Raw genomic sequence first — 16271 nt, 5'->3', positions numbered from 1 at the left:
CAGGGGATTCCCACTCCCTTTGCCAAATCCACAGGTTGGGAAGTCTGATGTGAGGCCCAGAACCTTCACAACAGTGGGAGAACTTCTTTGGTATTATCGTTCTCCAGTTTATGGGTCGCCCACCTGGCAGGTATGGGATTTGATTTTAGTGTGATCGCACCCTCCTACTGTCTCGTTGCAGCTCCTCCTTTGTCCTTGGACATGGCGTATCTTTTTTTGGTGGGTTCCAACATCCTCCTGTCAAAGGTTTCTTCAGCAGCTACTTGCAATTTAGGTGCTCTCACAGGAGAAGATGAGCGCACCTTTTAAAGATATAATGATATAATGAAAAATGCATTATCTCAAAGACATCAGTATACATAAAAGAGCAGGAAGGTAGAGCCATCTAGTACATAATGAACTGAATTCTGAGTCTTTTGTGCTCCAACTCAAGAGTCATTTCAGAGACCACATTAAGAGGTGGACTTACAGGAGAGGTAGTCTCGTTTTGTCAAGTAATATGGAAGGAGTTGTCAGTGGAGATGGACAGGGTCCATTACAGACTTCCTTACAACAAGAAATGAAGAGGCATTCTAGAGAAAACCAGAAAATCCTATATCTAGAGTTCAAATAGAATCAAGCCAGGGGGTAGCCAGATGTGGAGGGTTCCGCCAGATGGTCTTGTTCAAGCCAATTTCACTGAACAAATTTCCTCAGCTGGTGTCTTTCTTCAAATGCCATCTCAAAGACACCATCAGGTTTCTGACACTGTTTGTGACCATGAACAAGGTATTTAACCTTTGGCTCCTTACTTTTATTGAGTTACATTACAGGGATTTTGAAAAAGAATAATGCAGCATATTAAAATGTTGATGAATGTTCAGTGGTCATCTTTCCATTCTCTCTAGCACAGGGAGGAACAAGGATGTTTGATTTGACTGAAGAAATACATGCAGTGATTTTGTTTAAGACAGCATTAAAATTGGTTTAAAAATCCTGGGTGAATAGCAACGGGTGATATGGAATTTTTTCTTGGAAATCTACTGGATAGTGAAAAGAAGTCTCCATGGAATGAATATGTGGTTAGATGGAATAGAAGGAATAAAATAGAGAAGACAAATGGATATACTTGCATCCCCAAAGAAAGAAAGGGCACTCAAACTGCCTATTTTTTAAACTGTTATTTTATTTTAATTGAAACTTTCTGCTTTTCCTTCTCAGCTTTGACCTTGTAGCCATCGGTGGTATCTCTGTTGTCTTAATCTTTGACCGGTCACCTTTTCTACCTGAGAAGAGGACACTCTGGTTGCCTTGGAACCAGTTCATTGTAGTGGAGAAAGTGACCATGCAGAGAGTTATGTCAGACCCACCATCCTGCGATATCTCCAACTTTATCAGCCCAAACCCTATTGTGCTTCCCTCACCACTCACATCATTTGGAGGATCCTGTCCAGAGAGGGGAACTATTGTTCCTGAGCTGCAGGTGGGTACATGGACCTTGAAATTACAAAAGTCATAGTACAGTAAGTCTCCAACATACGAATCTTCAACTTGCAACCTTTCAAAGAGACGAACATGTGTTCACATAAGTTAGTTCACATGTCTGGCATATATTGTCACATCCTTTACAAGTTCTTGTGCTTTTGTGTCGTGTACTGTAAGATTTAAAACTTTTTTAACTTTTAAATTGCATTTTTTAATTTATTTTTAATTGGAGGATCATTGCTTTACAATGTTGTGTTGGTTTCTGTCATACATCAACATGAATCAGCCATAGGTATACATATGTCCCCTCCCTCTTGAACCTCCCATAAAAAGTTTTATTTTTTGTATTTTTATATATTATTTGTGTGAAAAATATAAACCTATTACATTACAGTACTATATAGTTGATTGTGTTATTGGGTACCTCCACTAACTTTGCTGGACTTAGGAACAAATTGGACTTATGAATACACTCTCGGAATAGAACTCATTTGTATGTAGGGGACTTGCTGTATCCATGGGGTGGTCAACAGTCCATAATGACTAGCTTCCTTTTCCTGGTACTCCTGCCAGCCCTGTAATGTGCTGCCCTTCATTTTTCAAGAGAAGCTTTCAAATGTAATCTCTCTGGCACACATTTGCAAGGTGATTGGCCAGGGCTATAATGCTCCATCTCTGGCCGTGGAACAAAAGCAAGATGAACTAGCTATCATGAGGATTAGAACCCAAACCTTGACCTGATGAACACTGTGCTCAAAAGAACAAAGCTCACTGGCTCCGTAGTGATAACAGTATAATCAATGAGGTGGGACCATTTATGGTTCTGAAATTTAACTCCTTAAGAAATCGAGTTTCCTTCCACTGTCTAGTTTATGTCTGTTGTCATTGTTCTTAGAAGTCGTGACATCTCCTCTTGTTTAGCTATGTTTTAGTAAAGGTGGTTGTCAAGTCTATACATTTTGTCTGAAACTTGGCTTTTTATGTGTTCAAGCTTTATAGTCAGAGAGGACATATTTTTGAAGCCTCATATTTTAGGACTCCTAAGGGTTTTTCTTTATTGAGCATTCAGTATTTTCATTTCAATTCTAAGTCATTCAAACAAACACAGTACAATTTTCTTACTGTATTACAGAAATATTTTAATGATAGTTTAATGTTAATATTATAATGATAGTTTAATGTCCACCAAAATGAACTCATAAATCAGACCCAGAATTCAAGTATACTCAAGAAGAGGTAAATGGACAGTCAAAGATTGAATTGGTTTTTCTTCCCTTACAACATCCCCAACAGCTGTTAGCAAAGCCTTCAGGAAAGGCTGACAAAAAATAATATACACAGAAGAGTCTGAAGAGTCGGCACTCTTGTCTTTTCCATTGTTTTCCTGTGGAAAGGAAGAAAAAAACTATATAGTATTTAATGAGTACTTTGGAATTCTACACCAATCCTTTCACGATGTCATTAGGAAGCATGGGTCTTCCTCAAAAGAAAAGTTTTCCAGCTGCTCTAGGATTGCATGATTCCTTATGGAAATGAAATACCAAGGTGGTGAGTGTCATGCTATCCTGTTCTGCTTCTGCCACCATCTAAGAAGACAGAGCCAGTGGACAGCTTTGATATCAAATACCTAATGTAGAGGAAGAAAAACTGGACAAAGAGTAGACAAAAAGGATTTGTGCCCTCAGAAAGAAAGGAATGATCAGAAATCCCCAACAATATGAGATAGACTATGTTTAACAATCAGTTCTATTCTGCACCAACCTGGGAAAGGAAGCAGGTACAAGGTCCTGAGCTAAAAATGAATAAGGGCACAAAAATATCCATACTATCCATCCATCCATGCTAAGTCGCTTCCATTGTGTCCAACTCTGCAACTCCATGGACTGTAGCCTGCCAGGCTCCACTGTCCATCGGATTCTCCAGGCAAGAATACTGGAACAGGTTGCCATTTCTTTCTCCAGGGGATCGTCCCAACCCAGGGATCGAACCCGCATCTCCTGCATCTCCTACACCGGCAGCTGGGTTCTCTACCACTGGTGCTACCTGGAAGCCCATGTCCTCTTCAACATGTTAAATAGGACGGGCCCTTTGTTCAGCTGTATTTGGAAAGTTGAAAGTCACAGAATACAAGATGCAGTTTCAGTGACCACTTTTGGTTGTTTAACGCCATCTGTGCTAATAAAAAATAAATAATAGTAATTCATGAAAGAAATCAAGTATTATTTTCACTCTGGGACCTATGTTTGTAAAAGATTTGCAGAGGAGTTAATGGGAGTTATTTGCTTCTCGGTCACAGGTGTCAGTTTGGAAAAGCTTGTTCCCAGTTCTTGGTACAGCCAAGACACAGAGAAATGTGTAAACAAAATTAGATTAAAAAGTTGGCCCTTGGGGTCATTGCAAAGCTCCAGAGAAGACAAGTTTGATGGCATCAGGAAAGATCAGTTCTAGGGACAGCATAATCTCTGTCATAAAATATCATTTGCTGGGCCTACTTCCAGAGTCCTTCCTCGTAGAGAGCCTAACCTGAATGCGGGCTCCAATAATGGTTTGTGATAGATGACTTCACATGCCAAATAAGCTTTTGTGTCTGAATAGATGGAACCCATGCCACTGAAATCCTTGACATTCACAGGGTGATCTCCCAACTCCTACCAAGACATTTTTGAAACACTGTTGGAAAACCAAATGGTTATTTTACTAGTCTTTCCTGGCAGGGGAAAAAAAAAAAAAAGGAGAACTGTCCTCAGGATAGGCTGGATGTCTTGTCCTCATGCAGATTTGGTGCAAAATGTAAAACCTATGTTCATGTAACCTCACAAAGATTCTAGAATAAATGCCTTGATATCCATAATCCATTTAATCCTTTGGCATGCTTCTAGGACAAAAGCATGCAGTGTCCTTGTCTCCCTGTGACCACTGATAAGGGCCAATTTGACTTTCTTTCTTTCAGGTTGTACAGGAGGAGATCCTCATTCCTTCCAGTTTTGTGAGGCTGAGTTACCTAAGCAGCCGCACCCCCGGATACAAAACCCTGTTACGGATCCTTCTAACACATTCAACCATTCCTGTGGGGATGATAAAAGTACACCTCACAGTAGCTGTGGAAGGGCGACTCACACAGAAGTGGTTTCCTGCTGCAGTTAATCTTGTCTACACATTTGCTTGGAACAAGACCGACATCTATGGACAGAAGGTTTGGGGCCTGGCAGAGGCTTTGGGTATGTTGAAATCATTCTGTGTAAATAGCAGTGTTGTGTTCACAAAACAGAAAGTACTATCTGCCTGTTAATTTGTATTTAGAATAATTATGGGTTTTCTTCTGTTTGAAGGATCTAAGGTACTTTTTCATTTAAACACTCCCTTTGGGCCTGTTGAGAGTTTCCTTTTGACACATTTTTGCTTCAAAATGATTTTAGTTCTCCTTTCATGATGGCTGCATACCAATGGAATCACACAATATCTGACTTGTAACTGTCTCCAAAGCTGAATATTGCCTTCTAACTATGACCTTTGAGGGGGCGTTCTTTGGGTCATGTTTCTGTATTTGACATTTAGACTACCATTTCCACTTAAAAAATACAAAATTTTAACTTAGAGGATTCTCCGTTTACTGTCTTTTATGTCTAGGATGGTTAGACTCCATTAACTTGTTACTGTGGTTGGTTAAATAAAAAATCATCCTGCCTTCCTAGTCCTTTTGACTTTAAAACCTAGCATCTTACAGGTTGCAGAGACTTTAAGCAGCCCTTTGGATCTGTGGTTTTCAGATATTTAATGCTTCAGACACACGGCATTTTTTAAAAATGAGACTCAGATTTGCCAACCTTTTATTTTGCCAAGTAGGAGTATTTTTAGAAGGAAAAAAAAAAAAACCCTGCCATCTACTATTGCCTACCACTACAATAATTTCATAAAGAAGGGATAACTTCCTTAACATAAAAAAAAGGAATAGTCTGTCTTAAGAAATGATACTCAGAGAGACAGATAGGCAGACAGACACCAATGTCTGTTTCTCTTAGTCTATAAAAGACAGTGAAAACTTTCTAAGAGACCTGGCAGGTCTTGGGAACCGCAGTTGGGATCCATTGATTCTTGTGCCTTCAGGCAGTAGCTCATGGTAACCACCCTTTGACAGATGAGAAGACTATTTTTAAAGTCCAGAGGAAAAAAAATTAATAAATAAAGTCCAGAGGAGATGTTTTCATATTCTCCCTTGGAAGTGTCTGTCATGGTACGAGTCCCATATAAGTGACCTATATTTCTTAGACTACCATGTCTCAATTTCCTCTTTCTTTCCAGAGGGAACCAGAGAGAGGGGGGAAAAAGACTGGTGAGTCTTCTTTGCCCAAGAGATCCTCACATATTTAAATAATTAAGTCATCTCTGTTGGGCTTTTTTAGAATGCAGGGACCATGGAATGCTTCAGATTTCCTCAGTTAGTGAAGAATTATTGTAAAGACATAGGGGAACGTAAAGAAAGAACCAGAAAAGGCATCAGCAGCCTCAAAGGCAAACTTCATCAAATTGCAGGCTTGCTCTGGATACACTGCAGTCCTAGAAGGTCAGCATCTGCTCTATCAAGTGAGCAACAGCTCTTGTCTCCCTGCAGCAAGAGTCCACTCCTTCCCACCATGGTGACCCAGCCATGCTGATGACGAAGCTCATCACTTCTCCTGTGGTACTAACTACGCTCGTTTTCTCTGGGCTCTTGCCAACTCCATGATCTGGTTTCTTGCTCTGTATTTTCCATTCAGATCCCTCTTAGAATTTCAGGTTTCATCAGCCAGTCTCTACCATTAGGCTAACTACTAGCAAGGTCATTGGCCCTCCTGTGGAGTCCTGCTCAGTCTCTAGTCCAGTGAATGTGGTGGCGAAGAAAATTCTGGATCCAGACTCCCTCCCTGGATTCAAATCATCCTTCTCTACTTACTAGCTATGCAACACTGGGTAAATTAATCTCCAAATGCAGTTTCTCCATATATTAAATGGATATTATAAACAGAATGTTACTCCCAAGTTATGATGTGAGGATTAAATGAGGTAAGTGAGTGCTGGTTGCTGGTATGGTTTTGTCAGTTTTGCTATGGTCAGCATATTGACATCACAAGGTATAAAGCATAGCACCTATGCAGGTGTCTGTTGCCTAAGCTTCTCTTATAAGGGGGTTGTTATTAAAGGTCTGATGCTGTAAAGAGCAATATTGCATAGGAACCTGGAATGTCAGGTCCATGAATCAAGGCAAATTGGAAGTGGTCAAACAAGAGATGGCAAGAGTGAATGTCGACATTCTAGGAATCAGCAAACTGAAATGGACTGGAATGGGTGAATTTAAATCAGATGACCATTATATCTACTACTGTGGGCAGGAATCCCTTAGAAGAAATGGAGTAGCCATCATGGTCAACAAAAGAGTCTGAAATGCAGTACTTGGATGCAATCTCAAAAATGACAGAATGATCTCTGTTCATTTCCAAGGCAAACCATTCAATATCACAGTAATCCAAGTCTATGCCCCAACCAGCAATGCTGAAGAAGCTGAAGTTGAACGGCTCTATGAAGACCTACAAGACCTTTTAGGACTAACACCCAAAAAAGATGTCCTTTTCATTATAGGGGACTGGAATGTAAAAGTAGGAAGTCAAGAAACACCTGGAGTAACAGGCAAATTTGGCCTTGGAATACAGAATGAAGCAGGGCAAAGGCTAATAGAGTTTTGCCAAGAGAACGCACTGGTCATAGCAAACACCCTCTTCCAACACAAGAGAGGACTCTACACATGGACATCACCAGATGGTCAACACCGAAATCAGATTTATTATATTCTTTGCAGCCAAAGATGGAGAAGCTCTATACAGTCAGCAAAAACAAGACCGGGAGCTGACTGTGGCTCAGATCATGAACTCCTTATTGCCAAATTCAGACTGAAATTGAAGAAAGTAGGGAAAACCACTAGACCATTCAGGTATGAACTCAATCAAATCCCTTATGATTATACAGTGGAAGTGAGAAATAGATTTAAGGGAATAGATCTGATAGACAGAGTGCCTGAAGAACTGTGGACGGAAGTTCATGACATTGTACAGGAGACAGGGATCAAGACCATCCCCATGGAAAAGAAATGCAAAAAAGCAAAATGGCTGTCAGGAGGCCTTACAAATGGCTGTGAAAAGAAGAGAAGTGAAAAGCAAAGGAGAAGAGGAAAGATACAAGCATCTGAATGCAGAGTTCCAAAGAATAGCAAGGAGAGATAAGAAAGCCTTCCTCAGCGATCAATGCAAAGATTAGAGGAAAACAACAGAATGGGAAAGACTAGAGATCTCTTCAAGAAAATTAGAGATACCAAGGGAACATTTCATGCAAAGATGGGCTCGATAAAGGACAGAAATGGTATGGACCTAACAGAAGCAGAAGATATGAAGAAGAGGTGGCAAGAATACACAGAAGAATTGTAGAAAAAAGATCTTCATGACCCAGATAATCACGATGGTGTGATCACTGACCTAGAGCCAGACATCCTGGAATGTGAAGTCAAGTGGGCCTTAGAAAGCATCACTACGAACAAAGCTAGTGGAGGTGATGGAATTCCAGTTGAGCTATTTCAAATCCTGAAAGATGATGCTGTGAAAGTGCTGCACTCAACATGCCAGCAAATTTGGAAAACTCAGCAGTGGCCACAGGACTGGAAAAGGCCCATTTTCATTCCAATCCCAAAGAAAGGCAATGCCAAAGAATGCTCAAACTACCGCACAATTGCACTCATCTCACATGCTAGTAAAGTAATGCTCAAAATTCTCCAAACCAGGCTTCAGCAATACATGAACCATGAACTTCCAGATGTTCAAGCTGGTTTTAGAAAAGGCAGAGGAACCAGAGATTAAATTGCCAACATCTGCTGGATCATGGAAAAAGCAAGAGAGTTCCAGAAAAACATATATTTCTGCTTTATTGATTATACCAAAGCCTTTGACTGTGTGGATCACAATAAACTGTGGAAAATTCTGAAAGAGATGGGAATACCAGACCACCTGACCTGCCTCTTGAGAAACCTATATGCAGGTCAGGAAGCAACAGTTAGAACTGGACATGGAACACCAGACTGGTTCCAAATAGGAAAAGGAGTTCATCAAGGCTGTATATTGTCACCCTGCTTATTTAACTTATATGCAGAGTACATCATGAGAAATGCTGGACTGGAAGAAACACAGGCTGGAATCAAGATTTCCGGGAGAAATATCAATAACCTCAGATATGCAGATGACACCACCCTTATGGCAGAAAGTGAAGAGGAACTAAAAAGCCTCTTGATGAAAGTGAAAGTGGAGAGTGAAAAAGTTGACTTAAAGCTCAAGATTCAGAAAACGAAGATCATGGCATCTGGTCCCATCACTTCATGGGAAATAGATGGGGAAACAGTGGAAACAGTGGCAGACTTTATTTTGGGGGGCTCCAAAATCATTGCAGATGGTGACTGCAGCCATGAAATTAAAAGACGCTTACTCCTTGGAAGAAAAGTTATGACCAACCTAGATAGCATATTCAAAAGCAGAGACATTACTTTACCAACAAAGGTCCGTCTAGTCAAGGCTATGATTTTTCCAGTGGTCATGTACAGATGTGATAGTTAGACTGTGAAGAAAGCTGAGCACTGAAGAATTGATGCTTTTGAACTGTGGTGTTGGAGAAGACTCTTGAGAGTCCCTTGGACTGCAAGGATATCCAACCAGTCCATTCTGAAGGAGATCAGCCCTGGGTGTTCTTTGAAAGGAATGATGCTAAAGCTGAAACTCCAGTACTTTGGCCACCTCATGTGAAGAGTTGACTCATTGGAAAAGACTCTGATGCTGGGAGGGATTGGGGGCAGGAGGAGAAGGGGACGACAGAGGATGAAATGGCTGGATGGCATCACCGACTCGATGGACATGAGTTTGGGTGAACTCCGGGAGATGGTGATGGACAGGGAGGCCTGGCATGCTGCGATTCATGGGGTCGCAAAGAGTTGGACACGACTGAGTGACTGAACTGAACTGATTATGGGTTTAATAGGTAGGTACCAGTGGTACTTGTAGTAAAGAACCTGCCTGCCATTGCAGGAGATGTAAGAGACATGAGTTTGATCCCTGGGTCAGGAAGATCCCCTGGAGGTGGGCATGGCAACCCACTCCAGTATTCTTGCCTGGGACCATGGCCAGAGGACCCCGGTGGGCTACTGTCCATGGAGTCACAAAGAGTCAGACAACTGAAACAACTTTATATGTACACACTGTGTTAATTATTCTCATTTTGCCTTCCCTCACACACACACACACACACACACACACACACACAGTCTATTCTCTGCCCTTTTCTGTGCTTTGAAAGACTGCCTTCTATGGATCACATTGTCTGGATTCCTTTACTCTCTGGCTTCCCTTTTGATTTGGTCAGTGGATGGCACCATCAAGGGCCAGCAGAATGGAAGGAGGAAGGTGGTCAGGGTATTTATCCTTCTCCCTGCTTCAGTGCACTGCTGGCAGTGACTGCACTGGAAGATGGCAGCTCCTGTTGAGGAGCCCCTCCTCCAAGTCCCCACACTCTCTCCAGATCACTCCCTCCCTTAACCCCTCTCTGCAAACCCAGACAGCTTCCCACAGTTGCCAGTCCCTGAGTAGATCACGATCCTTGTTCATTCCCTTCACCCTGCTCACGCCTCTGTAAATAGTCCCTTCATTCAACTCTCTGAACACTTCTGAGTGTGATATCTGACTCTGGCTCGGACCCTGGCTGATGCATACTCAAAGCCTCATATTCCCCTCTCCAGGATATGATCCTAAAGCCTTTTATTCACCTCCTGCATGCATGCTAAGTCACTTCAGTCATGTCTGACTCTTTGTGACCCTATGGACTGTAGCCCACCAGGCTCCTTGTCCGTGAAATTCTCAAGGCGAGAATACTGGAGTGGGCTGCCATGCCCTCCTCCAGGGGATCTTTCTGACCCTGGGACTGAACCTGGGTCTCCTGCATTGGCAGGCAGATTCTTTACCACTACTGCCACCTGAGAAGCCCCTTTGCTTCAGTAGAATAACCTTAAATTCCTCTAACTTTTCTCCACAGGGCTTTGTTTTCCAATTCTTTATGACTTTTATCAAAACCCTTGTCGGGTTGTTAGATTTGAGGGTTTTTGTTTTGTTTTACTTTTTTCTTAAGTTATAACGCAGCAATTTATCCAGTACTCTGATGAAGAGCTGAACAAGACAGTGCCTAGCAGAAATTCCTTGCTGGGGTTCACATAAATGCAGCTCAGCCTGACTTTTAAAAAAAGTAACAGCTTTATCAACGTATAATTCACATACCATAAAGTTTACTCATTTAAAGCATGCAATTCAGTGGGTTTTAGTATTATCACAAGTTTGTACAACCATCACCAACATCTCATTCCAGAACATTTTCAACAGCACATCACAAAGTAGCCCTAAACACATTAGCAGTCACTCTCCACTTCTCCTTCCCCTCGAGACCCTGGCAACCACCAGTCTCCTTTCTGTCTCTATGGGTTTACCTGTTCTGGATATTTCAAACACAGTCATACAGTATGTGGTCTTTTGCATCTGGCTTCTTTCAGTTGACGTGTTTCCCAAGTTCATCCACGTCATAACAGGTGTCAGTCCTTCGTTCCTTTTTATGACTGAATAATATTCCATTGCATGGATATACCACATTTGTTTGTCCAGTCATCAACTGGTTGACATGTGGGTTGTTTCCACCTTTTGACTATTGTGAATAATGCTGCTATTAACATTTTTATACAAATATTGGTATGAATACCTGTTTTCAATTCTTTGGAGAATATACCTAGGAGTAGAATTGTTAGGTCATATGGTAATTCTGTTTGACTTGTTGAGGAGCCATCAAATTGTTTTCCACAGTGACTGCACTGTTTTATCAACCTCACTTTATGTATAAAAATGTGTTGTACCCCTTCCTTTTAAATACTCCCAGTGTTGAAGATTCTAAAATTATCCTCCTTGTTATAGTTAAGCACTCTTAATGACTTAGTTTCTCATATATCCATGGATGCAGCTTCCCTGATGGGTCAGACTGTAAAGAATCTGCCTGCAATCCAGAAGACCCAGGTTCAATCCCTGGGTGAGGAAGATACCTTGGAAAAGGGAATAACTACCCACTCCAGTATTCTTGTCCGGGAAATCCCATGGACAGAGGGGCCTGGCAGGCTACAGTTCATGGGGTCACCGAGTTGGACACAACTGAGCATTGAATAAACAACTAAATCACAAAAAGAAGCAATAGTGTTCTAGTATACACACCAGTTGGAGAAGGCAATGGCACCCCACTCCAGTATTCTTGCCTGGAAAATCCCATGGACGGAGGAGCCTGGTAGGCTGCAGTCCATGGGGTCGCAAAGAGTCGGACATGACTGAGCAACTTCACTTTCACTTTTCACTTTCGTGCATTGGAGAAGGAAATGGCAACCCACTCCAGTGTTCCTGCCTGGAGAATCCCAGTGATGGCGGAGCCTGGTGGGCTGCCGTCTATGGGGTCGCACAGAGTTGGACACAACTGAAGTGACTTAGCAGCAGCATACACACCAGTGCTGAAGGATTCGTCCCTACTGTTTGCCTATGGATGTTGATTTACTTCCTATTTCTACAATTATGTTTCTGGTCAAAACTTGCTCCAGCATTCTGACTACAAAAATGGCCTTAATTAAAATGCTGAAATATATATTGTTGGTTCCTTTTAAAAGCTAATAACAGTAATAAAAGCAGGAGACAACTGACCCACTCAGAAATATCCAAGGGAGAGGGGAAAATGTTCCTCATGGTGTTTTATGTGCACTTAAGGGACATATTTTTTTTTGAGTAGAGAAAGAAAATTGGCAAGGATCCCAAGGGAAATAGCCAAAATAATTTCAAGTGTGGTGCCTAAGATGGAATATGGATTCTTTACCTTGTAGGAAATGTTCCTGATAACTTAATCATGGTTAAAGGGATTTTATTTACTACCTCGTCTCCATTTCCATCTCCACAGAGACTAAGGGAATTTTCCTGACAGTAGTAAAGCATTAGGACAAGCGGTAGAATGAAGCTGGAGAATCAACTTCTCTGAAAATGGATTGTGAACACCTTAAGAATATAACAGACAATAAATAGTTCACGTGATAAATGGATAGAGCAAAGGGATCAAGTATGTTACCATCGTGTCCATACCTTAATAGATATGATTGAATCTTTGGAAGGAATGGTGCTAAAGCTGAAACTCCAGTACTTTGGCCACCTCATGTGAAGAGTTGACTCATTGGAAAAGACTCTGATGCTGGGAGGGATTGGGGTCAGGAGGAGAAGGGGACGACAGAGGATGACATGGCTGGATGGCATCACTGACTCGATGGAAGTGAGTCTGAGTGAACTCTGGGAGTTGGTGATGGACAGAGAGGCCTGGTGTGCTGCAATTCATGGGGTCGCAAAGAGTCGGACACAACTGAGCGACTGATCTGATCTGAAGCAAAGAAGAAAACACTTAGCTGTATTCCTGGCCATATCTTATCATCACTTAACTGATGTGAGAAGAAACAGAGTAAATTTTGCACCAGATATTAATAATGGTGCTATATATGACACTTCTCAGATTTGCTTCAATTTCAGAAGTCTTAGTATAGCCTTTTGGTAGGTGGAATAATAGCCATCACCTCCCAAAGATGTAAATAAATTATGTTACACAGCAAAAGATCATTAAGGTTATAGATGGCATTAGAGTCACCAAGCAGCTGACCTTGAGATGGAATAACTATCCTGGATTGTCCAGGTTGATCCATTGTTATCACAGAGGTCCTTAAAAGTGTAAGAAGGAGGCAGAAGGGGAGGTCAGAGTTAGAGGGAAATATAACTATAGAAGGAACGCACAGCAAGATGCAGTCTTGCTGGCTTGGAGGATGAAAGAAGGGAGCCAAGGACCAAGGAATGTAGGTGGCCTCTAGAAGCTGGAAAAGGCAAGGAAATAAAATCTCCTCTAGAGACTTCAGAAGGAATTCATCCCACTGCGCCCTTGAATTTAGCTCAATGAGACCCTTTTCAGACTTCTGACCTCCTTATCTGTAAGATGATAAATCTGTCCTGTTTGAAGCCTTTCAGTTTGTCCGGATATCTTACAACAGCACTAGGAAACAAACCTTGACCACTATTCCTACAGTCCCAGTTTCAGCTGGAATTTTGATTAAAACTATGGCTTGAAAGATCTGCTCTTCTTCCTTCCCATGCCTGTTAAATGTGAACCTGTCCCGCCCAACCCCCGTTTCTGGGTGTTGGAGAAAGAAGTCAGATGTAAACAAGCTGAGTCTGAAATCACGTGAATACCTAAGTTGAAATGCCCACTAAGTGTGAAATGTAGGACTCTTTCCCATATGGTTCAGCTGTGGGAAATTGATGTGATCTCTAAGGGCTCAAGTGTCACAAAAGAAGAATAAATTGTTCAGAGACAGGCAAAAGGAGAAAAGGAGAACCTGAGATCCTAAGGTATCCCACCAGTTTTTATAATGAAACAGATTTTGCAATGAGAGGGATAGTACCAGAATGAATAAATTACCAACGGAGGCTGTGCAGACTAATTCCTTGGAGAAGTATCAATGGCAGCTGATAAGATTGATTAATCCAAGAACAATATTGATTAAGTGGAAGAAGAGGAAAATCACCCCCAGGGTTGCAGTACAAAAACCACAATCACTAGTTCATCCAGCTTAAAGATTTTGTTGTCTGATACACAGACAAGACTCCCCTGCTAAAAACTCCATGTGAGCATTTGAAATAATTTGGCCTTAGTACTTTATTCTCTGGCTCTAAAAAGGCATGATGTCTGAAAATCATTGTATATTATTTTGTTTCTTTCCCAACTCTGCTCCTTGCAAAACAGTGTTAAAAAGAATCATTATTTTTCAGTTCACAGTGCTGTTAAAATTCTAGAGACAGCTTATTTAATGTGACAGACTGGCTTGTTCAGGAGCTCTGATCTGCATCCATTATATAAATTTTGTCAAAATAATTCCCTCTGTCCGCCTGTGTCCGCATACATTATCAATATATAGTAATGCATTCTGCCTGGTCTTCATTTTAATTAAATTAAATTGCAGTGGTTAGGAGTCCTGGAAGTTCAGGAAATCAGCCATCCACCTTTAGTAGCACTGCTATAAACAATTCTACTTTTCTTCAAGGTTATTGGCAACAACAATTGCGTAATTATTTAGTACAGTAGTTTGGCAAGAAAGAGTGGTGATTCAGGAAGAACTAGACTTCCTAAAGGTTCATGACACAAAGGAGTCTGTCTAAATTGTGTTAGAAGAAACAAGGGAACATTAATGGTAATAGGTGCTAAGCTACGGTTGCTTTGTGCACACAAAACATCCCTGAGAACGATGCTTTAGTGTTCATAAATTTCCCTTCAGTAAAGCCTAAGCAGGCTGGGCAGCCACAAAAATAGCATCCACTGAATATTTTAATAGTAAATGGGTAGTGCTTTACAATTTGCAAAGTACTTTCACATACATTTTCTCATTTTAATCCTTAGAACATTCCTGCCTGGTAGGCATGGCACGATGAATGTGATCTTCATTTTACAGAGCAGAAAAGCAAGGTTCAGAAAGAGCAAGTGACTTGCCAAAAGACCTTTCCCAAGCAGGGATTCAAACTTGAATCTCACCATCCTGAGTTCTGTATGCCTTTCACTGCTGCCTATCTTCACTAAAGGGACCAATCCACCTTACCCAATTCAACGCCCCAGTGGCTTTCTGTCCAAGAAGCTAGCAGAGATAATAATCTTTCATCATTTCTCTCCACTTATAAATTTGTAATCATTAACTGAGAGCAGGGCTGTTTTATCCATTCAGCTTTTCAGTCGCAGCACCAAGGATATGAGTTTTTCAAGGACCTACAAAAATCTTTGCAACCTGAAAAATAAATTTATTGGCACCAAAATGTGCAAAGAAAACCAGAAAATCAACATTAACAAATTGTTTAAATAAATGTCTGCTAAATGGAGCATTATGTCAGCTTGTCAACTCCAAGTCAATTTTCACATTTAAATATGAAATGTGTTTAATGTTGGATATGAGTTGTAGGTTGTATACATTTTAATATCCCTGATAAAATGTGAGATATGCCCTCCAAAGAGTACCTAGAGCTTACTAGGGTCTTTAAATGGCCCTAGTAAGTATTAACTGATGCTCCAGTAAGCACGTGATCTGTGTTCATTTCAAACTGCTGGTCACACTCAGTAGTAGATTACAAAATCTGTCTGGTGAGTCAGCCAGTATTTTTTTTAGTGGAATAAAATGAAATGGAATGGAATAGAACATAAGTGAATAGAATAGAGTAGAAAATATCAATGTAAAACTATTAAGAGAGTACTGTTTCAGTACTGTTATCAGAAAACTTTGTTTCACTTATACCTGTCCATATATGCATGTATCTTTCCATGTGTGTATTGGGTCACAATTAAATGACTTTCAAGCATAAGATTTTGAAAGCCATTGGTAAGGTAATATAGTCAAGAGATAGAGAAGTGAAAATGATTTGCCAAACCATATGATTTATTTTTTTTAAGTCAGCATTCATGACTATTCAGGCCTCCCAGCCCCCTCTTCCAGCCCATCTCAGGTCATTACAACCATGTCTCTTTAAGATTAGGTGACCGTATATATAATTTATCATTCAATCCAAGATACTCTTGAGAGTGAAAAGGGATGCTGTTAACAATTGAACAACTGGACACTGGTTTTGGCCAACCAGGATATATGATACTTCTACTTCAAGGTTATCTCTAGC

The 16271-nt window shown here is 40.9% G+C and overlaps 1 protein-coding gene across 5 annotated transcripts in view; it reads left to right on the top strand.

The window, feature by feature from the left end:
* TENM1 (teneurin transmembrane protein 1) overlaps nucleotides 1–16271 on the top strand; it is a 909292-nt gene that overhangs the window by 754252 nt on the left and 138769 nt on the right. For all 5 annotated transcript variants that reach the window (XM_070784169.1, XM_070784168.1, XM_070784167.1 and 2 more), the window contains 2 exons: nucleotides 1201–1462; nucleotides 4415–4682. In XM_070784169.1, the coding sequence (XP_070640270.1) occupies nucleotides 1201–1462; nucleotides 4415–4682 (530 nt within the window). The remainder of the gene's footprint in view (nucleotides 1–1200; nucleotides 1463–4414; nucleotides 4683–16271) is intronic.

The sequence above is a fragment of the Bos indicus genome, chromosome X (genome assembly GCF_029378745.1).
Source record: "Bos indicus isolate NIAB-ARS_2022 breed Sahiwal x Tharparkar chromosome X, NIAB-ARS_B.indTharparkar_mat_pri_1.0, whole genome shotgun sequence".
Taxonomy (NCBI): Eukaryota; Metazoa; Chordata; class Mammalia; order Artiodactyla; family Bovidae; genus Bos; species Bos indicus.
Note: the sequence above shows the minus strand (reverse complement) of the source record. Positions and strands in the feature narration are given on the sequence as shown.